The sequence below is a fragment of the Hemiscyllium ocellatum genome, chromosome 17, assembly GCF_020745735.1.
Source record: "Hemiscyllium ocellatum isolate sHemOce1 chromosome 17, sHemOce1.pat.X.cur, whole genome shotgun sequence".
Classification (NCBI taxonomy): domain Eukaryota; kingdom Metazoa; phylum Chordata; class Chondrichthyes; order Orectolobiformes; family Hemiscylliidae; genus Hemiscyllium; species Hemiscyllium ocellatum.
In genome coordinates this window covers 40,462,023-40,484,544 of record NC_083417.1, presented here as the reverse complement: position 1 = coordinate 40,484,544, position 22,522 = coordinate 40,462,023, and the positions used below count along the sequence as shown (strand labels likewise).

Here is a 22,522-nt window from a genome sequence, read left to right as displayed (position 1 = left end):
CTGAGCTGTATACCGGAGGTGAGAGTTGATGCAGATGAGGCAATTGCGAGAGGTAGCCCAGCTAGTGGGAAGGATTTTCCTGGCAAGGAACCAAGGTATCAGTTAAAGGGTGCTTGCTTTAGTGTAAGGAGTATCAGGAATAAAAGTGACAAACTTAGAGCATGGATCAGTACCTGGTGCTATGATGTTGTGGCCATAAGAGACATGGGTTTCTCAGGGGCAGGAATGGTTGCTGGATGTTCCAGGGTTTAGAGCATTTAGAAAGATTAGGGAGGGGGGAAAAGAGGAGGGGGTGTAGCACTACTAATCAGAGAGGGTATCACAGCTACAGAAGCTTCCATTGTCAAGGAAGATCTGCCTACTGAGTCAGTATGAGTGGAAATTAGGAACAGCAAGGGAGCAGTCACCTCTTTAGGGGTTTACTCCAGGCCCCCCAATAACAGCAGGGAGATGGAAGAAAGCATAGGTCGGCAGATTTTGGAAAAGTGTGGACGTAGTAGGGTTGTTGTAATGGGTGACTTTAACTTTCCCAGTATTGATTGGAACCTCCTTCGAGCAGAAGATTTGAATGGAGCTGTTTTTGTAAGGTGTGTTTAGGAGGGTTTCCTAACTCAATACTAATGACAGGCTGACGAGGGGAGAGGCCATTCTAGACTTAGTGCTTGGAAACGAGCCGGGGCAGGTATCAGATCTTGTGGTGGGAGAGCATTTTGGTGATAGTGACCACAACTGCCTCACATTCTACATAGTTTTGGAGAAGGAGAGGATTAGGCAAAATGGGAGGTTATTTAATTGGGGAAGAGGAAACTATGATGCGATTAGACATGAGTTGGAAGCATGGACTGGGAGCAATTGTTCCGTGGTAAAAGCACTATAGACATGTGGAGCTTGTTTAAGGAACGGTTGTTGCAAGTGATGAATAAATATGTCCCTCTGAGACAGGCAAGAAGTGGCAAGATAAAGGAACCTTGGATGACAAGAGCAGTGGAGCTTCTCATCAAAAGGAAAAAGGAAGCTTACATAAGGTGGAAGAAGCTAGGGTCAAGTTCAGCTCTGCAGGATTACAGGCAGGCAAGGAAGGAACTTAAAAATGGTCAGAGGAGAGCCAGGAGGGGGCACGAGAAAGGTTTGGCAGAATAGATTAGGGAGAACACAAAGGCATTTTACACTTATGTGAGGAATAAGAGAATGGTCAAAAAGAGTAGGGCCGATCAGGGATAGCATAGGGAATTTGTGTGTGGAGTCTGAGGAGGTAGGGGAAGCCCTAAATGAGTTTTTGCTTCTGTCTTTATGAAAGAAACAAACTTTATAGTGAATGAAACCTTTGAAGAGAATGTGTGCATGTTGAAATGGGTAGAGATAGAGGAAGCTGATATGCTGAAACTTTTGTTAAACATTAAGATCGACAAGTCGCCAGGCCCGGACCAGATTTGTCCTCGGCTACTTTGGGAAACGAGAAATGCAATTGCTTCGCCACCTGCAAAGATCTTTTCATCCTCGCTCTCCACTGGAGTCATACCTGAGGACTGGAGAGAGGCAAATGTAATTCCTCTCATCAAGAAAGGAAATAGGGAAATCCCTGGCAATTACAGACCAGTAAGTCTCACGTCTGTCGTCTGCAAGGTGTTAGAAAGGATTCTGAGGGATAGGATTTATGACCATCTGGAAAAACATGGCTTGATTAAATGCAGTCAACACGGCTTTGTGAGGGGCAGGTCATGCCTCACAAACCTTATCGAGTTCTTTGAGGGCGTGACTAGAAAAGTTGATGAGGGTCGAGCTGTGGATGTGGTATATATGCACTTCAGCAAGGCATTTGATAAAGTTCCCCATGGAAGGTTCATTCAGAAGGTCAGGAGGAATGGGATTCAGGGGAACATAGCTGTCTGGATACAGAATTTGCTGGCCAACAGAAGACAGTGAGTGGTAGTAGAAGGAAAATATTCTGCCTGGAAGTCTGTGGTGAATGGTGTTCCACAGGGCTCTGTCCTTGGACCTCTATTGTTTGGAATTTTTATTAATGACTTGGATGAGGGGATTGAAGGATGGGTCAGCAAGTTTGCAGATGACACAAAGACTGGAAGTATCGTTGACAGTATAGAGGGCTGTTGTAGGCTGCAGCGAAACATTGACAGGATGCAGAGATGGGCTGAGAGGTGGCAGATGGAGATCAACCTGGATAAATGCGAGGTGATGCATTTTAGAAGGTCGAATTTGAAAGCTGAGTACAGGATTAAGTTTAGGATTCTTGGCAGTGTGGAGGAACAGAGGAATCTTGGGATGCGGGTACATAGATCCCTTAAAATGGCCACCCAAGTGGTTGTTAAGAAAGCGTATGGTGTTTTGGCTTTCATTAACAGGGGTATTGAGTTTAAGAGTCGTGAGATCTTGTTGCAGCTCTATAAAACTTTGGTTAGACCTTATTTGGAATACTGCGTCCAGTTCTGGTCACCATTTTATAAGAAAGATGTGGATGCTTTGGAGAGGGTTCAGAGGAGGTTTATCAGGATGCTGCCTGGACTGGAGGGCTTATCTTATGAGGAGAGGTTGACTGAGCTCGGACTTTTTTCATTGGAGAAAAGGAGAAGAGGGGACCTAATTGAGGTATACAAGATAATGAGAGGCATGGATAGAGTCGATAGCCAGAGAATATTTCCCAGGACAGAAATGGCTAACTCGAGGGGTCATAGTTTTAAGCTGGTTGGAGGAAAGTATAGAGGGGATGTCAGAGGCGGGTTCTTTACACAGAGAGTTGTGAGAGCATGGAATGCGTTGCCAGCAGTAGTTGTGGAGACAGGGTCATTGGGGACATTTAAGAGACTGCTGGACATGCATATGGTCACAGAAATCTGAGGGCATACATGAGGATCAGTGGACAGTACAACATCGTGGGCTGAAAGGCCTGTTCTGTGCTGTACTGTTCTATGTTCTAACTTGTCAAATGTTTTCCCTGATATGGTGGTGAGCTGATTAAATTTTAAATCGTTCCATGTTTTTCTATTCAAAGTTTTTAATGAAGTCCAAGAATGCACATAGACTTCAGTCCATACTTCATAGAATCCCAACAGTATGGAAGCAGGCCAGTTAGTATATCAAGACCCCACCGAGCCTCCGAAGAGCATCTCACACAGACCCACCCCCTTCCCTATTCCTGTAATCCAGCATTTCCCATGTTTAATGGCTAATCCACCTAATCTACACATCCCTGGACACTGAGGGTGATTAAGCAGAGCCAATCCAATTAACCTGCACATCTTTGGACTGCGGGAGGAAACTGGAGCACTCTGAGGAAACCAATGGAAACATGGGGAAGATGTACAAACTAAACAGATAGCCTTATATTGATGTTTGTGAGACTTGCCAAGTACAAATTGGCTGTTGTATTTTCCTTCATTGCAATAGTGACCCAATTCAAATTAGCTAGCCATATAATCTTTTAACATCCTGAAGACATTTGAGTAGTCTATCTGTAGCCTAAATTGCATTTTGGTGATTATAAAATAAACTATTTAATATTTGGGTGAATAATTGAAACGTTTTATGTTGTCCTTAATTAATGTAATCTTAATAAGCTAGGTACCATTCCCTTTCCTGCTTTGTAATAGATTGTTTACTATATACGTTGTGCAAGCTTAGTAATTACAACAACTAATGTCATTGTTTGCCAAGCTTTTTCCCACCATAACCCGACTTTGAGATTTGAAAATTGTTATGATTCCTCATTGAGAACTGAGAAAGTTAGTGAAGAAGAGTGGGGTGGGGCCTGTGAGAGTGTTGGATAGGAACACAGCTGATCATTTTTCATAAAAATCCAACTGATTTAAGACCTTCAATGAAGAGAATCTATGTAGTGGAGTCAGTACATAACTCCACTCCTAGAACCACATGGTTAACTCTTAATTCCCTCAGGATGACTAGGAATAGACAAGAAATACGGCCTACCAATATGACTCTCATCCTCTGTTCGCATTTTTTTAAAAACTCTGTTGCATTAATCTGAAGAGACAAAATATTAAATTAATTGTTTTGAGGTTAAAATGCAATTATGACTGAATTAATACAGGCATTTTCCCTCCAAGAGTCAGTTCAGCAAATTCATTTGAATTCAAATCACATAAAATTTCTAGTTAATTATCACCACCCACATTAAATCTGCTCCCCCTCTATTAATTTTCTTTATGGATCTCTTTTAATGTGATTTGCTTTCTGTCCACACCCTTAATAGTAATTTCAGGAAAGTACTCAAGAGGCTGTATTTGCTTCTGTTAAACATATTTCAGAATGTGTAAAATTGACCTTAAAAAGGCATTTTAATTTAAGCAACCTCGCAGTTTTCACGCTGTTTTTCCAGTGCGAGCCAACAAATTTAATGTATGTACTTAGTTTCACAATTTTCCAAGAATGGATTTGAACCCTAAATCACTAGATATGACTAATGTGCCCTATCTGATGATACAATGCTGGTGTTGGACTGGGTAAAAAGTGAGGTCTGCAGATGCTGGAGATCAGAGCTGAAAATGTGTTGCTGGTTAAAGCACAGCAGGTTAGGCAGCATCCAAGGAACAGGAAATTCAACGTTTCGGGCCAGAGCCCTTCATCAGGACCTGGGTGGGCAAAGTTAAAGATCACACAACACCAGGTATTAGTCCAACAAGTTTATTTGAAAGTACAAGCTTTCAAATAAACCTTTTAGACTATAGCCTGGTGTTGTGTGATTTTAACTTAACAGTAGCGCCTTGACATATGAACCACCCTGTTCACGAACAAATCAGTTTATGAACAGGATTGTACGTAAAATTTTGCTTCAATGTATGTACAAAATTCAAGGTATGATCGAAGGTGAACATTTTAACTGACAATGTGATGTCCGTTTTCGGAAAATTCTGCAACAAATAAAAAAACAAGTTTCTCTGGATCGTTTTCTTGTGGCATCACCAACCTCCAAGAGACAAAAAAGAGAAAAGACTCTGGAAATATCTGAACAATGGGAAAATTGATTCAGTTCACGAACTTTTCGGTTCGCAAACTGGGTCCCGGAACGGATTAAGTTCGTAAGTCGAGGCGCTACTGTATCTGAGGATAACCAGTTGATTTAATCTACATTCCTTTCTATATTACTTACTCCAGAATTTGTTACCACATGGAGTGATTGATATAAATAACATAGATGTATTTAAAGGAAAGGTGGATAAGCTTGTGAGGAAAAAGGGAATAGATGGGTGCAGTAGCAGATTTTGATGAGGATGGACAGAACTCAATTGGAACATAAACACCAGCAAGGCCAGCTTGAACCAAATGGCCCATTTTGTGTTATGTATTCGATGTAATGTAACCTGATCTAGTAAGTTCAGTTTACTAGAACTGAACTTGCTGACAGCCCCTTCCATTACTTTGCTGGTTACTCAGTGTAAGCTTTGGTCATGTTAGATATGTCATATGGACAGAATATACCTGAGCAATTTTCCACTTTCCGATGCTAGTATTATAGCTGTACTGCAACAGCTTGGCTAGATGTTCAACTCTTTCAGAGCGAATTCTTCAACACTTGAGTTGAGATGTTGCCTTGGCCTGTAGCTTTTCCTGTGTTGAGCAATTTTTGACATCATACTGACTAAGTCAAAATGACTGAAAACTGACTTTTGAAATGGTCTGGACCTTAGCAATAACTGAGATGGATGCCATTATTATTTAGCAATATTGGATGAAAATGGTTACAAAAGCTTCATCCTTATATTTTACACTCATTCTGATTTGTGCCATCATTCAGGATTGAGACATTTATGAAGCCACAACCTCATTTAGACAATAGACAGTAAGTGCAGGAGTAGGCCATTCTGCCCTTCGAGTCAGCACCACCATTCATTATGATCACCCTCAATCAGTATCCTGTTCCTGCCTTATCCCCTTATAACCCTTGATTCCACTATCCTTAAGAGCTCTATCCAACTCTTTCTTGAAAGTATCCAGAGACTTGGCTTTCACAGCCTTTTGGGGCAGAGCATTCCACACACTCACCACTCTCCAGGTGAAGAAGTTTCTCCTCAACTCTGTTCTAAGTGGCCTACCCCTTATTTTTAAACTGTGTCCTCTGGTTCGGGACTTACCCATCAGCAGAAACATGCTTCCTGCTTCCAGAGTGTCCAATGGCCTCTGTCATTCACAACAAATGAGCTAAAACTGGAAAGCTTTGATCTGCTCTGTTCGTTGTCGAATTCTTCTTCTTGGTCATATGTGATTGTTACTGTGTATGCTTAGCCCTGAGCTGTAGCTTCTTCAGATTGGCAGCTCATTTTTGGATGCACATGGTATTGCTCGGATGAGAGAGTGGACGCTTTTCATCTTTAGAATAATGTGAAATTAATCTGTCATCATTAGTGCTATTCCAAATGCCTTGAGCATTGATTTTAACTTAATGCATCCAGTGAGAATGAAGCGCTTTCAGTTGAGGCATCTAACCTACGCCCTAATATTTGTTGAATGGAAGTCAATGGAGCATAAGATTGGACATTCTACCCAAATTCAAGGTGTTAGTAAAATGTCCTTAAATATTTGATCTTCTTTTGGATAATAATCAACACAATTTATGATTGAGTCAGATTGAAATTAAACAAGATACATTCTTGCTTTTGTTTTGGTAATTTAATTAAACTTGATTATTTTAATTACTATTGAAGTGGAAAATAAATTACTGTCTTTCCAGCAACGATTACTGCATGGCTTTTTATATTTAGTTGTAGAAATCAATAGAATAGAAAATTGGAATGAGTAGAATATCTTATGAGAATAGGTTAAACAGTCTTAGCTTGTTTCCATTTGAGTTTAGAAAAGTGAGGGGTATCTTGATTGAGTGTTTAAAATTCTGAATGGCCTTGAGAAGTTGGACTTGAAAAGGTTGTTTCCTCTTGTGGATCAGTTCAGTTTGATACGAGAGGGCACTACTTGAAAATTAGAAGTCCTTTTTGGACAGACATATGAATTATTTTCTCTGAGAGTTGTGTGTCTTTAGAACTCTAGCCCAGATGGCAGTCAAAACAGGATCTTGCGTTGGACAAGGGATCAAAAAGTTATCAAGGGTAGGTTGGAGTGTAGAATTCAAAGTACAAACAGATTAAATATGATCTTATTAAATGGTGAGGCAGGATCAAGGGGCCAAATGGTCTACTTTTCCTATTTCATATGTTCATAAGTCAGAGTTCATTCAGAAACCTAGCTTGATTGATTTTCTAAAATTGTATACTTCAGCTTAAAGGAAGAAAAGTTGTTTCCTTGGAAATGTTATTTAGAGAATATCACCAAATTTTCATGTTCTGCAGCTACAGATAATTGCATTGTGTAGCAATCTATTCCACATGATTGTCATGCTGCACAGCTTTTAGGTTTGAATTGTTCCTATACTTGATGATCTGCAACATTTGCCTGAACACACATTATCTTGATAGATTGCAGATTGAGATCCATTGTGTTCATGATTTCCATTTGTGTTGGTCAATATAAGTTCTGGTACCACAGCTTCCTACTATCCATACTTAATGACATCAATAAATTACCTTACTCTAAACTTTAAGGAGTGATATCTTATAAATTTGCATGATATATTTGCCGTGTTAGCATTTCAAAACTAACAGTGAAGGACTGGGCTACCTTCTTGAAATGTTTTGAGGGGTCTGACCTGGCTCATACAAACAGCTGACGCAATATTATAAAAATATGTAAATAACAGGCAGCGGGTGCTCAATAGTGTAATGCCAATTCTCAGAACTTTTTCTGTACTTCTGTATTATAACAGCAAACACTTCAAAATTATCAACTTAGATCATCAATCCCCTATTTAGTTTTATAGCAAATTAGTGAAAATTTCTAATGATTGCTGAAAGGAATCAGTTACATACCATTAGCTCCAATGACATTAGAAGTCTGCAAAAACCACTTTTGTGATTGTCAATGTGCTAAAGTTTATACCGTTTTTAACCCACTATAAAATCAAAAATAAGTTTATCCATATCGAGTGCAAACAGTTTAAGCTGAAAAAAACTGGTTGTTACATGCACAATATTCATCATCCTGACATCAATGCAGTTCTTTCTATTGACAATCTACGGTTTCATTTTTATTAATTGCCTACCCCCTAATCTGCAACTAAACTTTATTGTTCAAAGCATTTTGTCAGGCAGTTTATCAGTCTAATGTTTTTGAGACTGGAGCATTCACAAATATATGTGGTAGCATCTATGTTTTAAATTTGTGCCGTGTACTTCAGTAATTATAGTGCAGATGTTCAATGAAAAGAATCTATGTTGATGCCAGGATGATGAATATTGTGCATGTAACAACCAGTTTTTTTTTTAGGCTTAAGCTGTTTGTACTTGATATGGAGAAACTCATTTTTGATTTTATAGAGGGTTAAAATGGTATTACTTTTAGCATACTGATAATCACAAAAATGGTTTTTCCAGACTTCTAATGTCATTGGAGTTAATGATATGTAATTGATTCTTTTTTTGAGGTATTTTAGGAGTTAGAGGTGATTTCCTTGAATCCCAGGAGCAGCAATTACTGTTTTATATACTGTTACATTGTTTTGGAACTTTGGGGGAAAAAAGTCAAAACAATTGCAGTTTTAAAAGTGAGAAGAACAGACAAAGGAAGCACATGGTGAGGTCAGTGCAGGAGAGAGAGAGAGAGAGAGAGAAAGAGAAAGAAACTGACACCACAGTGTACCTGTACAGTTACTGCCTTTGCTGTTTGAATTCATGTATTGCTGGACATTGGAGTGTGTCTGGGAAAATTAACAAACAGTGAAATTCACAACTGATCTTGGAAGAACTGTTTGGGCGAAGTCACAGCACAAAATCAGATAAGTGAATAGTTTTAAGTGTAGCCTACAGAAAGTTTGCAGTAGTGAGTAGAGTGGGTTCTTTCTTGATTATATGTTTCTTGAGATATGTCACTTGATTAAACTTAAAAATAAGCCGTAACTATTAATTTAACCTGGAGCAGTGCTTTGTAGAGGAATAAGACTCTGTTATTTTCTGGGTCTGTAGATTGTGAAGGAGCAAAAATGGCCTTTAGTAGAGTGATATGTGTTTCTTGTCAGATGTGGGAGTTTAAGGAGAGTTTATGGGTTACCGTGAGTAATATCTGCAATAAATGCTGTTGGTTTGTGATGTTGGATGGCAGTTCTAGGAAGGGGGAAAATCACAGATGCAGTCACATAGATGGGTTAACTCCAGGAAAGGTAAGAGACGTAGACAGTTAGTGCAGGAGTCTTCTGTGGCTATCCCCATTTCAAACAAGTATGCTGTTTTGGAAAATGTACGGGGTGATCAATTCACAGGGGAAAGTAGCACGAACAACCCTGGTATTGAGACTGGCTCTAATCTGGATTACTCCAAGTGCTATGAGCTAGTGAGGGCAGGAATAGGAGGGTAGAGCAGATGAATGCTGAAAATGTGTTGCTGGTTAAAGCACAGCAGGTTAGGCAGCATCCAAGGAACAGGAAATTCGACGTTTCGTGCCAGAGCCCTTCTGAGGAGCTGATGTATGGGAGAAGGATTCACATTTTTGGATCATTGGAATCTCTTTTGCGATAGAAGTGATCTGTACAAGAAGGACGGATTGCACCTAAATTGGAAGGGGACTAATAAACTGGCCGGGAGATTTGCTAGAGCTGCTCGGGAGGGTTTAAACTAGTAAGGTGGAGCGCAAGGGGATAGTGAGGAAAGACATCAATCTGAGAGTGGTACAGTTGAGAACAGAAGTGAGTCAAACAGTCAGGTCAGGGCAGGGCAGGGACAAGGTAGGACTAATAAATTAAACTGCATTTATTTCAAAGCAAGGGGCCTAAGGGAAGGCATATGAACTCAGGGCATGGTTAGGAACATGGGACTGGGATATCATAGCAATTACAGATAGATGGTTCAGGGGTAGAATGAGCTGCCAGAGAAGTGGTGGAGGCTGCTACATTTGCAACATTTAAAAGGCATTTGGATGGGTAAATGAATAGGAAGGGTTTGAAGGGATATGAACCAGGTGCTGGCAGGTGGGACTAGTTTGGGTTGGGATATCTGGTCTGCATGGAGGGGTTGGACCGAAGGATCTGCTTCCGTGCTGTGACACTATTAGTAATTTTCACTAATTTGCTGTAGAGCTAAATAGACGATTGATGATGTAAATTGATAATTTTGAAGTGTTTGTTGTTATAATACAGAAGTACAGAAAAAGTTCTGAGAATTAGCATTGCACGAGTGAGCACCCGCTGCTGTTATTTATATATTTTTATCATTTTCTGTCAGGTATGTGTTATGGACCAGGCCAGACCCCTCAAAACATTTCAAGAAGGTAGCCCAGACCCTAACTTTGCTAGTTGTTCTTAGCAGGTGTGTATAGATATTCCAGGAGAGATGCTGTTGGTCAAACCACTTAGTTTTAAACAAAAAACAGAGTTTACTGACAGGTTTGCTGAATGAAGTGCAAACAAAAGGATACTGAATACCAAATAACTTAACTTATCTGAAAACTCAACAGATCATCCCAATTTAATAATGATACTCCCAATACTTGCAACAATTCATACAAACAACCCATTGCACAAAAGGTAAATCAAACACAAGATCTTACAGGAGAGAAGTCAGAGAGAGAGTACTATCCTGGACCTGCTTGTTTGAGTCCAGCAGCTTTTCCACATTACCATTAAAAACCAAACCAGAGAAAAGCTGAGCTGGGAGAACTGGCCACTCCCCTTTCATTGTGCAACTGTGTTGTTTTAAACTTGAAAGCCTTCTGTCTGAGGCAGTATCTGTTAGCTATAATCAAATTGGCCCCAAAACCATTCAGCCCCAAACTTTTCAGAGTATTTGTCTTTTACCACATCGCTGGGGGAAGAAAAAGGCTTGTTACAGGGGCAGCATTGTCGAATATTTCAATGGAAACTTTTTATGGAATTTACCATAATGATACTGCACTCTTGTGATTTTTTTAATCCCTCCGTTCCAGGGCCTTTCTCTAGCTAACTGGTTTCCACATGTTTCCCAGTTTTCTGAAGTTAGAATGAGGATTTAGTTGTATGCATGTACTTAAATCAAGATTTATTTATTCAAATAATTTGTGTTCGTCCTTAAAAAAAAGTTTAACACTACTTGTTTATTTCCTTTCCCAGTTCTCAGTGGATTGTGTTCTAATGATTGCCCACATAAAGTCACTGTAAGTAATACTTTGTTGGTTATATTTGTCAAAAAGTAACACTGACTTCTTAAAAATGTTTGATATGTATCATAATTAAACTAGTTGCATTTGAGCTAGGTGGCTATAAGGAATATGTTTCCCTGTGCATTCTGCTGTGAAATTGCAATACAGAAGTTGTATTACATAACATTCAAAAATCAAATTAGTGAATGCTGCTCTGTTGTTTACAGAACAAATTGAGATATTAATCATCTCTTGCGTAAATTAGAATAGTTAGTTTTGTTTCAGCAAGTAACGTTTAACAATAGCATAGGCATTGAAAGTAAATCCAATATGGGAGTATCTAATGTCATATATAGTATTACGACTTAAGGTCTTTTGCTATAAAGTTTATCATATTCAAATAATAAATTAAACAGTAACTGTATTTTTGGTAATTGTTTTCTTTAATCCAAATCGCATTTGATAAATAACCTCGGTTTAATGAGTTTGGATGAGATAGAGGATTGAGGATTGTGGTCTATCCCTTTCAAAAGATGGAATTCAATTAATTCAGATGTTTTCAAAATGTGAACCAAGCTATGTAAGCATTCCGCCTCAAAAATAAGCATCTCTTGTTTTGGATTTATTTTCTTGAAAGCAAACTACTTGTGACTGCCGGAGTCTGAAATACAAAGAAAGAAAGACTCTGCTGATCTGGCAGCATCTGTGGAGAGAGGACCAGAGTTAATGTTTTGAGACTAGCATGACTATTCTTTGGAATGCTGTTACTCTCCTATCTATATTGAAAAGGTGTTAAGAGTTCTTTGGTTTCAGCTTAATCAGTTTAAGTTAGACTGGAGTAGGTAGGTGGTGAAAATGACTCGACAAGAGATTGTCCTCTCATAACACCCTTGGCACGGTCAGTATTTTTCAAAATGGAAACCAAATAATCTGGAAGGAATATTTAAATCATGTTTGGTAGATTATGAACAAAGGCCATCATTTGTTCTTCTGAAATCAAATGAATTCTTCAAAGCCTTAAAGATCAGTAGATTTAAAAAGAATATTCTGCTCCATAACTGATTCCACTTTGAGAAAATAGAAAAGATGTGGATAACCTGTGCACTCAATCTGATCTTGGGTGAAACAGTACAGGAGTTGCAAGTATTTAAGATAAACATCGATTTTCAATGTCAGGAACTTAAGAGCTCCTGCAACTAAAACAATATCCTGCTTCAACCTCAAAAACAAAAATCCAGTAGCAAACCTTAATAACCCATAACTGGCTAAAGTACTTTGTTGAAAGTGACCTGAAACTCTAGCAAGAGTTATTTTGCTGGGTCAGGAGAGCTATGCATATAGAGAGTTAAAGGCTACTGAGATAGGTGAGAGTGCGGAGTTTGAGGCCAAAATCAGATCAGCAACGATCTTATTCAATGATAAAACAGGTTCAAGGAGACGAATGGCCTATTGCTGTTTCCAATTTAAATATTCATTTTGTTTTGTTGACTATGCTAACTTTGTATTAGTTTGCATCCTGAAACTAATTTGATTCAGAAGAACCATAATAAGATTACACTATTGAAACAATTGTCATTTGATTCATTATAGGCAATAAAAAATTTAAATGTCGTGCTTATGATCATTGTTAAAATGGATACACTAATGGAGCACAATTTATCATGCAAATGTTTACATTTTCCTTGTCAACTTTGTTTAAAGATTATATGAAGTATAGGGAGCAAACATTTGAGGTGATAATTTTAGCAATCCTCAAACTGGGCATTAACCACACAATTATTAAGTTTATCTATGTTTGTTTTTCCAAAATCAGTCTTTATTATATCAAAGATTTTATATAAACTGTGTTCTGAATTTTACCATCTTCCAAACTGTCTTTGCATAAGCTATAATAGAACCAATCTTTATTTCCCTTTTTTGAAATATTGTCTCTATATTCAGATAAGTCACAGTTTGCTTTCTAAATACCTTCCATGATATCCACTGACCAGTGATGCACATCTGAATCCAAACTTGGGCACTTTTTTTTTTGTGATTTTAAGGGTATTGAGTGAAATTAATGCACATATGGCATTATTCAACTTCTACAAAATTTTGTGAAGTAAACTTGTCTTAGCAACCAAAGGATTTTAGCTGCATTGTCAGTATCATTGTCATCAGCTATATTTTAACACGTGGCAATTTTCTTTGTTCATTTTCAATAGGATTACAATTGTCTTGCATTTACTTGTAGCTTGGTAGAAATTAACAGTGGAATAGATTATTTTCACACCATTCTATTGAAGATTCTAAAGCAGCTAGTAAACTAACGTCGTGAGACATCTTATATAGCATTTAAACTGAAGCAAACTGTGGAGTCCTGTGTTTTCATGGGATTGCAGATCTGTCCATTTGTAACTTAATTCTAATTAGCTAGTGAGAAAGCAATTCATGTAGATGCAATGAATTAAATGTGTCAGCAGTTGGATACATTGGATGAGTTCCAGAAAGCTGTTAATCATTAACTTATTGTTTATACAGGATGCTTGATAATAACCTAGTCAATACTGAAACTTACTTTGAGTAGGAAGAACCAAATAAATTGACTCGTGTTCCTGCAATATGGATATGGTATACTATAGAAGGCTATCCTATTCATATTTGGGATTTAAGTTTTGTTTTCTTTGCAGATTGTTTTGGTCCTGCACATCTTTAGTGATGGACAGTGCTCAGAATTGCAAACTGCTCTGTGACAGGAGTCACTTCCACTTCAACTTTTCTTTATATTTTGTAGAGTCCCCACAGTATAGAGGAAATATCCCCACAGGAAATAGATCGTTCAGCCCAACAAGTCCACACCAACCCTCAGAAGACCATCCCACCCTCAGAAGATCCAATCTCCTACCCCTATAACTCTGTACTTCTCATTTCTAACACACCTAACCTACACATCCCTGAGCACTATGGGTAATTTAGCATGGCCAGTCCACCTAACTTGCACATCTTTGGACTGTGGGAAAAGACCAGAGCACCCGACAAAAATTCACGCAGACACGGGTAGAACATGCAAACTCCGCACAGACTGTGACGAATGATTCTCTACACACAATGGTTAAGTTCTGTAATAAGTTTCAATTACTAAACAAAAGTTTTACACTGGAATCAACAACTCCAATTTTTTTGTTAATGTTTAGTGGGCATTTTTCATGTAAGTATGACAGTGTCATGCTGTTCTAAATGTCTCAATTCTGTGTATCTTGGGGAGATGCAGGTGTATTAAAACATTGGGAAACCCAAGGCAACTTGGACAGCAAACTATGCCCACACTGATAGCAGGTCAATTATTTTGATCATGAAATTTGTATTGCAGGGACTAATGAAGAAAAAAATTACTGGCAAGAGCAAGTAATTTTACATTCCCTTTCACATATTAATAAATCATTCTCTAAAATATGTGAATATTGAAGACAGAATATCCTAGTTCTGCCTGGGTAGAAATGTGGAAGGTGGAATGTAATTGCATGGGAGGCCAAAATTTAGATTTCTGGCAACCGACTAAAGTTTTTGCCTTACCGCATTTCATTGGAATTACATTTGCAGATTCTGCATTGCTGTTAGCAGTAAGCAAAAGAAATATATCTTCAAAGACCTGACTCTCATATGTGAGGCATGTACCTGTTGAGGTAGATATTTTTCTAGACACTCTGGTGTATACATGCTGCTTCAAGCTTCTGTCTTAGACTACTTCATTAGCAGACTGATTCAAAATGTATATTAGTACAATAACCCTCACAAGGTACAAGGAATGCAGCACACTCAGGACACTATTTCATTAGCTAACTAAATCAGAACAGGTATTACCAGACTGTTGTATTGTGAGATCATGACTTCCTAAGAGATATAGCCTGTCCAGAGCAATAAATCTGCCCACGCAAGGCAGGGAACCTTGTTCACTACATAATTGCTGTCGAAGACAGGCAGGATGGTGAAAATGTTGTCATCTGCAGAAACATGGCTTAGAATGCAGTGCTATGTCCTGGCACTAAATATCACAGCAGAATTTATTTCTTCGCAACCAGTTCCTTTCAAAGCACAACTGGGAGGTTAGGTGGCATCTCCCAATCAGTCACCAACTAGTGCATGATGAATTCACAGGCACCCTTTTTAGGAAAGTACATAACCTTGTGCAATTCACCATGGATCCAAAGAGCCATGCTGTCTGAGCCATGAGATTTACATCCTTTGCTAGTTTTGTCATGTCTAAGGGCCAATTGGTTGCACTCACCTGGCACGCAGATTCCTGAACAGGAAGGGATTTTAACTCCTTTAGTATTCACCTTGTGTGAGATCACTGGTGATTATTCTTGCAGGCATGTGTTTGCTATCCAGAGAGTAGTTGTGGTGTTTACTTTCTAAAATGCTGTAAATATTTATTCTCCCATATCATTTCCAGGGTTGGCTAATGGGTTACAAGGGGTGCTCCCAGAAGCCATGACTAATTACTCATGTGTGGAGCTCATTCCCATGCATCCTCAAGTGCAATTATTGAACAGGTAATTGACCTACTGAAGGTGAAGTCCCCATGACCCGACCACTGAGGAGAAGCGGTCCTGTATTTGCCAAACTCTGTCTCCATGGTGTTTGCTATGTCCTCCATGACCTAGCTGAACATTGGCAGAGTGGAAGATGGATGAGCCAAAGGCACAATCTTTCTTTTGAAGGACCTTGTCGTATCCGTATTGAGTTTCACTGACAATTCTTTTTGGTAGTCAGGAACTTTCTTCATCATTCTCATTAACTTCTATATCAGGTGATGGAATAATATTTCCTACTGTGTATTTGAGTTCTGTATGGAGTATTTAGAGTTGGCTGCCTCATAGTGCCAGGGTCCCAGGTTTGATTCCAGCCTTGGACGACTGTCTGTATGGAGTTTGCACATTCACCCTGCGTCTGCTGGGTTCCCTCCGGTTTCCTCCCACAATCCAAAGATTGTGCAGGTTAGATGAATTGGCCATGCTAAATTACCCAATAGTGTTAAGTGCATTAGTCAGCGAGAATTGGATCTGTGTGTGTTACTCTTCGGAGGGTCGGTGTGGACTTGTTGGGCCGAAGGGCCTGTTTCCACACTGTAGGGAATCTAAAAAATAAAGCAGAATTAAGACTTCCGAGACAATCCAGTATTTAAACTGCTGCAGTTGGTAAAGATACCTTCTGGGGTTCAATGTTACACCATTCAGACAATGCTGATGGTTTTTGCCATTAAATCAATAGCTGTTGCCAACTTAGCATGTGTTGGGAAAGATGTAAACTAGTATAAATATTTTTCAAAGAAAAATAGTGTAATAATGTCTTTCCTTTGCATAGTTCATCATTGGACACTTTTTTACTTATTATGAAAAATGTCCAAGAAGTAATATCTTTGGTCAGAAAATCTATGAATAGGAACCTTAATACATTCAGGTTTTCAGGAGCAGTTTGACAAGCTGCATTCTCATCATCCTGATGTTTGTTAATAGTAGCAAACCAATTGAAAGGTAGTGATTGATTTCAAAAATTAGTTGAATGAAGTAATTCAAGATTTGAAAAGAAAGAATGAAATAAGTATCTGTAGCTGTCAGATTCTGTCTGGCTCTAGGAATATGTCCTGGCTGTGGCAAATTACTGAAATAAAGAGAAATAACTGCAAGGAAAAGGGAGGATGAGTTTCTTGAATTCAATTTGAAAAGAAGCTAGAACTTTCTTTAAAACTGTTTTCCAATTTTATCATGAGAGAAACAACAGCAGTTTTTATGAAGATCCTGAAATGTCTGAAAACTGAAAGAAAGATTAATGGGGAAACTTTCCTAGCCCTGTACCCAGACATGCTGGATTCCCAGAACTTAACAAATACTGTAAACTTTTGGTAGGTCACTCTATATATCAGGAAAAGAACCGTCACTTCCCCTTATATACTGGAACAAAATTTATAGGGTCCTTCAGCACACTCTGTTTAGTTCCTCCTGATCTTCAATTACATATTGTGTCCAGGTGATCCAGTGTATTTAGGAGTAGACCAAAAATCTTCATAAAATGCTGTTAAACCAGAGCAAAGGATTTTAATATTTAGTAATTCATTTAGAAGTTTGTAAAATGCTTAAGAACATTTGGTGCAGCAACAATACTGGTTCAGTGTGTGTTACAAATATTTTGCCTCATGTCAACCAGCTGTAACCATGACTTGGGGAAAAGCAAAGTCAACAAGGCATTACTGTTCTGTATTAATTGATCCTTAAAACAAGTGTTTCATATTATCAAAATTACAATTTAGAGTACTGAACTAAACATTTATCTTTTCCATACAAGCCAGGGAAATCTTAGTTCTTGGAGAAAGGAGGGGTTGACAGAAATTAAGAGGTGAATTTTCTGGATGCAGCTGAAATCTCACCTCCTGGTTGGAGAGAGGTGAGAGTCCTATGCAGCTGTTTTAAAGAGGGCCAATCAAATAATGCCTACTCAGGTAGCAGCAAATCTTCCCCAGCACTAAGGACTGAGGAGGGTTACATGTCACACACACCCAGAGCTGCCAGCCAATCAGAGAGTATAATTGAACAGAAATGTATCATGGAGGTGAGAGCTGGTATTGGTACATCATCCAAGAGTTTTGTACATGTTTGACAGCAGGAGGAGAATTTTGAGGTGGGGCAAAGCGACCAGAAACAAGGACATTGGGTCTCAGTACTTAGTGCCTTTGAGCAAGGTCTCACAAGTATTCTTCATGGGTTTGATTGCTATATTCCCACAGGATGTGCCCTGCACTCTCACCATTAGTTTAATACTAGCAACGACAGGATGAGGTGCTTAACTGGACATTAATTGGATACTCTTGGTCCTCAATTGACAATGGGGCAGGTGAGCCATCTGAGGCCTTTCCTGGTTGAACTTAATTGAGGTGAAGACAAGAAGACCAGCAAACCGACCAGATCTCTGACTGAATCCTGACTTGATAGATCATATTTCATGTAAATGATACTCATTTCTTTTAAAGCTAAAAATGCTGAATGTATATCTAGTATCAATAATTTATTAACTGTAGTTAGCTATATTTCACAAGGCAAGAAGGTCAGTCTCTATAAACTAACACTGCTCGTACAGAGACAATACCTGTGCTGTTTACATAATTGAATAATATACTCTGCCTATCTATCCACCTTAACTGTCTGTCTATCTGTCTTTTCACTCTTCCTCTTTTTTTTTGAGGTTGACCCATGGACTTCCATTGAATTGATCTATGCTTATGAACAAAGTGTTGCAGTGGGTTGTCCTGCCTTTTGTAGGATGGCTAACAAGGAGACTTTACTGCTGTTACTGCCTCCCCTTGTTGGAAGAATTTACAGGCTTTTCATCAACTTGCTGAGATACATTGAGTGCCTTTCATGACAGCAGGTCCTGGCATGGGAGTCGAACCCATGGTTTCTGGCTCAAAAATTGGGATGCTATCACCGTATTATAAGACCTCTAGCCAACTGAGTTAATGAATCCTGAATATAATTGGAATCTACTGCAGAAAAATATACTGTTCAGCCATTGTGTGTACTAGTGCTGCTTGTACTGCACACAAGCATCTTTGGATTCTAAATATCATTTCCTATGCTGTCATTGTATTCCTTTCTTTCTTGTATTTGTTTCAGTCATTCAGCATGGTAGAAAATTCCACATTCTTGCCATTTTGTGGTTTCTAAAAAAATCAAAATTCTATTCAGTTCTCTCTTTCATGAATTACTGGCTGTCTTATATTTATGCTCTCCTGTTATGGACTTGCTTACAAGTTTCTCCACATTTAATGTTTCCTTTCCTAATTTTCAACATTTCCAGCATTTCTCCTTATAGCCTTCTCTTCCGAAAGGAAAGAAACCAGGACTGCTCAATATTTCCTTATTGTTACATACTCTTAATGCTGATGCCATCCTTGTAAGCATTTAAAAATCTCACAACACCAGATTATAGTCCAACAAGTTTAATTGGAAGCACACAATTGGTGGTCCACAACCACTTGATGAAGGAGCGGCACTCCGAAAGCTAGTGTACTTCCAATTAAACTTGTTGGACTATAACCTGGTGTTGTGTATTTTTTAACTTTTATCTTTTTAACGAGATCTCCAGATCTTGTAAACATTGTTTTCTACATTTTCTTAAGTGCTTCGAAATTTTTGTAGTGCAGAGTTCAGAACTGCAGATAGTACCCTCAAATGAGATCTCAAAGGTTGTATATAAATTGAACATCGTCTCCTTACTTTGTGTTCCCAGATGTTTTTTTCCTTCATCCTCTTATTCCTCCCTGTTTTTACATGAAAGATGAGCTGAGTCATACTTCACTATATTAAATTGTATTTGTCACTTATCTACCCAGTCTGCACCTACTTGTATCTTCTCGTGTTTTGATACCATTCTTGGGTTATTAGTTCTACCACTCATCCTCTGACTCCTACCACCAACAACATCAATATCATCTGCAATTTTATATTCATGCTATGCACAATAAGCATGATAAATTATATGAATTCCTGCAGGCATTCACTTTGTTCTGCAAAGCTTCACTGAACTCTTACTTTATTTTCACAGAAGTAGAAGAGTCCAGTAGCTGAATTCAATGTATTAACTTTTTTGATATAATGAGATTTAGTGGAATATTCAAAGTAAAATGCAGGAATATACTTTAATGTAATATGTTTAAACTGACCAGTATAAAATTGATTGAACATTGATCTTGTACTTGAGTCCATGTAAGCTGAGGGTTGGATTTTCCAACGTAGATAGAATGCAAACTTTGTTTTAATTCTCTTGTGAGGCGTAGGTGTCGCAGACTGTCCAGCATATATTGCACACCTCTAGTTGAGAAAATGATGGCAAGCTGCCTCCTTGAACCACTGCAGTTCCTGTCGGTAGGTCAACGCACAATACCATTAGGGAAATAATTCCAGGATTCTGATGCAGCAACAGTGAAGGAATGGTGATGTATTTCCAAGTCAGGATGTTAAGTGGCTTGGAGGGGAAATTATATATCGTGGTGTCCCCATATGACTGCTGGCCATGTCCTTCTAGAATGAATTAGTCAGGGGTTTGGAAGATGCCATCTAAGGACCTTTGGTAAAATTCTGCAGTGCGCCCTGTAGATAGTACACACTGCTGCTATCTAGTGCCACTAGTGAAGGGAGTGGATTCATGTGGGTGTTGTGCCAATCGATCAGATTGCTTTGTTCTGGATGGTGTCAAGGTTCTTAAGCGTAGCTGAAACTGCACTCATCCAAGCAAGTGGACAGTCTTCTGTAATGCTCCTGGCTTGTATCTGGTAAAGTGTGGCTGAAAATGTGTTGCTGGTTAAAGCACAGCAGGTTAGGCAGCATCCAAGGAATAGGAAATTCGACGTTTCGGGCATAAGCCCTTCATCAGGAATGAGGAGAGTGTGCCAAGCAGGCCAAGATAAAGGGTAGGGAGGAGGGACTTGGGGGAGGGGCGATGGAGATGCGATAGGTGGAAGGAGGTCAAGGTGAGGGTGATAGGCCGGAGTGGGGTGGGGGCGGAGAGGTCAGGAAGAAGATTGCAGGTTAGGAGGGCGGTGCTGAGTTGAGGGAACCGACTGAGACAAGGTGGGGGGAGGGGAAATGAGGAAACTGGAGAAATCTGAGTTCATTCCTTGTGGTTGGAGGGTTCCCAGGCGGAAGATGAGGCGCTCCTCCTCCAGCCGTCGTGTTGTTATGTTCTGCCGGTGGAGGAGTCCAAGGACCTGCATGTCCTCGGTGGAGTGGGAGGGAGAGTTAAAGTGTTGAGCCACGGGGTGGTTGGGTTGGTTGGTCCGGGCGTCCCAGAGGTGTTCTCTGAAGCATTCCGCAAGTAAGCGGCCCGTCTCTCCAATATAGAGGAGGCCACATCGGGTGCAGCGGAACCCTCCAACCACAAGGAATGAACTCAGATTTCTCCAGTTTCCTCATTTCCCCTCCCCCCACCTTGTCTCAGTCGGTTCCCTCAACTCAGCACCGCCCTCCTAACCTGAAATCTTCTTCCTGACCTCTCCGCCCCCACCCCAATCCGGCCTATCACCCTCACCTTGACCTCCTTCCACCTATCACATCTCCACCGCCCCTCCCCCAAGTCCCTCCTCCCTACCTTTTATCTTGGCCTCCTTGGCACACTCTCCTCATTCCTGATGAAGGGCTTATGCCCGAAACGTCGAATTTCCTGTTCCTTGGATGCTGCCTAACCTGCTGTGCTTTAACCAGCAACACATTTTCAGCTGTGATCTCCAGCATCTGCAGACCTCATTTTTTACCCTCTGGTAAAGTGTGAACAGGTTTTGGGGAGTTAGGAGGTAGGTTAGCCTCTGACATGCTCTTGTAGCCACTGTATTTATATGGTTAGTCCAGTTGAGTTTCTGGGCAATGATAGGCACCAGGATGTTGATAGTGGGGGGAATTCAGTGACGATAATGCCATTCACTGTCAAGGGGCCATGGCTCAGCTGTCTCTTATTGGATATTGTCATTGACATTTGTGTGATGCAAATGTTACTTGCAGCTTGTTTGCCAAAGCCGAATATTGTCCAGGTCTTGTTGCGTTTGAACCTGGACTGCTTTAGTATCTGAGGAGTCACAAATAGTGCTGAACATTGTGCAATCATCGGCGAATATCCCTGAGTCTGACCTTGTGATGGAGGGAAGGACATTGACAAAGCGGCTGAAGATGGTTTGGTCAAGGACACTACCCTGAGGAACACCTGCAGAGATGTCCTGAAGCTGAGATGACTGATATGTGCCGGGTATGTCTCCAATCCCATCATTTCTAATTTTGCTAGAACTCACTGATACCACACTGGATTGAATGCATCCTTGATAATCGAGAATAGACTGATGAGGTGATTTTCCACATTGTCAGTTGGATGCCAGTGTTGAATCTGTTCTGGAACAGTACTACTAAAATTTGTCTATAGTAAATGAGTCACTAGAAACCTACTGATGCTTACCTGGTCATAGACAGCAGCCTGCCAAAACTAATCTCCATGGAAAACACTGCATAGTAGTGAAAGTCTGGAAAGTTGTCTTAATGATCAGAAAATGGATTTAAAATGATTTGACCTTCTGTGTGTTTTGGTTTAAACAGTTTTTTTTTAAAATCTGAAATGACTAGAATTCAGTAGATGATGAAGAATGTTTATTTTGTACACAGGGCTACTTTGTGCTGATTTTAATGCATTATCAGAGAAAAAAAGCCTTAAAGTGCTATATTGTAAATTCAACAAAGAAAACTAGCCAAGAATATGATGTGATGCAAGTTGTATGATTTGTATAATTTTTAGTGTTTGGATTTTAAAGTATTGCCATATGGGTGGG

General features: G+C 39.5%; 1 protein-coding gene across 1 annotated transcript in view; it reads left to right on the top strand.

The window, feature by feature from the left end:
* The window catches only part of itfg1 (integrin alpha FG-GAP repeat containing 1), a 245,573-nt gene that overhangs the window by 185,660 nt on the left and 37,391 nt on the right, over positions 1 to 22,522 (top strand). Inside the window, exon 13 of the mRNA XM_060837695.1 lies at positions 11,156 to 11,199. Coding sequence (XP_060693678.1) covers positions 11,156 to 11,199 — 44 coding nt within the window. The remainder of the gene's footprint in view (positions 1 to 11,155; positions 11,200 to 22,522) is intronic.